General features: G+C 28.3%; 1 protein-coding gene across 2 annotated transcripts in view; it reads left to right on the top strand.

The window, feature by feature from the left end:
• LOC108754133 (calcium uptake protein 3, mitochondrial) overlaps positions 1-1471 on the top strand; it is a 29153-nt gene that overhangs the window by 20618 nt on the left and 7064 nt on the right. For both annotated transcript variants that reach the window (XM_018496227.1, XM_018496226.1), the window contains exons 2-3: positions 659-800; positions 1196-1306. In XM_018496227.1, coding sequence (XP_018351729.1) covers positions 659-800; positions 1196-1306 — 253 coding nt within the window. The remainder of the gene's footprint in view (positions 1-658; positions 801-1195; positions 1307-1471) is intronic.

Genomic DNA, 1471 nt, shown 5'->3' with positions numbered 1-1471 from the left:
TATATATATATATATATATAACAAAATAGGTTTTTTTTAATTTTTTTTTATCAATGATTTATTTATTTATTTTGATTAATCAAAATTATTTAGAAATATAATGATATATACATATATGTATATGCACAATATATATTTATTTTATATCTGCCTAACTGCCCGATGTGGCGATTCGTATATATAATACATCGTCCGAAATGGGCAGTAGAGATTTCTGTTGCATCCTTTGATGCATCACAAAATGTATTTCGCAAATGTAAATGTGTGCAAACTAACTTGCAAATAACTTGCTAAATTGACAGCACGCACTGTTCCTTCATAAAAATGATGGAATACAAAGCGCAAATTAATTGTATATCCGTCGCCTTGTGTGTCTGTTTGTCGATGAAAAAAATAATACATATTCTAATACATTGATACATCAATTATAAATGGAGCACTGAAGTCAGTAATAATACACTGATTCACTATTTTAAAGAGTACAATTAAAAGATTAAAACGACTTGATTATATGGAAGTGGATATTTTTATTTATATGAATCAGAACGATAAGAAAAAAAATTTTATAAGAAGTAACTATTAAATATAAGAAAAAAATTATTAAATTTTTAAAATTGTTAAATATGATTTCACGGATCATAACAATTTATTTTTGTAGAGAGAAGATGACTTGCACAAAGCTGTAAAATTAACTACGAGAGAAAGGAGATTTATAAAATTTGCGTCGGTGGCGTACGATGGTCAATTGTATATGACACCGCAGGATTTTCTCGACAGCGTCATTGATGCCGAACCTCGACGTACGTAACACATTTATTTACTTTAATAAATACCCGTTTTAATCGTTGCAACAATAATTATTCAAACGTGTATTCGATTAGAATAATGAATTAAAGTTACATTATTCCAACTTCAATAATGTAAAATTAAAAAATGAAGAAATGCGTAGTCTTATAGATAATTTAATAGACTTTCAAGTTCTTTATTATTCTCTTCGAATCTCTTTCGTCGTAAATTTATTTTACTTTATTCAAAGGATAAAGTAAAGCTTCGATTTTTATATTATCGAATATGTTTCTATCATTTCTTTAATATATGTTTTTGGCGCAGAAATATTAAAGACGCGTTACGATCATTTATGCATTTCAATAAACCTCTCTCGATGCGACACAAGCAACTTTAATGATATTTTCAGCGAGATTAAAGAGACGCGTGTTGACCGATCAAGAGCTCGAAGTGATGAGAAATTCGACTTCTTCACTACGCCATGGAAACACACATATGTTTCGAAATTTGCGGGACAAAGGTAAAGATATAAAATGAATATTATTTCTAAATAACAACTATATAATAATAGAAATAATCATCTACAGATGACGATGATTAGAATAGATAAAATATGTGTACAAAAGGTGTATGCAATTGTGCTGAATAAGAATAACATTGCATATTCGTGCGTTTATGATGCCAA

The sequence above is a fragment of the Trachymyrmex septentrionalis genome, unplaced genomic scaffold (assembly GCF_001594115.1).
Source record: "Trachymyrmex septentrionalis isolate Tsep2-gDNA-1 unplaced genomic scaffold, Tsep1.0 scaffold76, whole genome shotgun sequence".
NCBI lineage: Eukaryota > Metazoa > Arthropoda > Insecta > Hymenoptera > Formicidae > Trachymyrmex > Trachymyrmex septentrionalis.
Note: the sequence above shows the minus strand (reverse complement) of the source record. Positions and strands in the feature narration are given on the sequence as shown.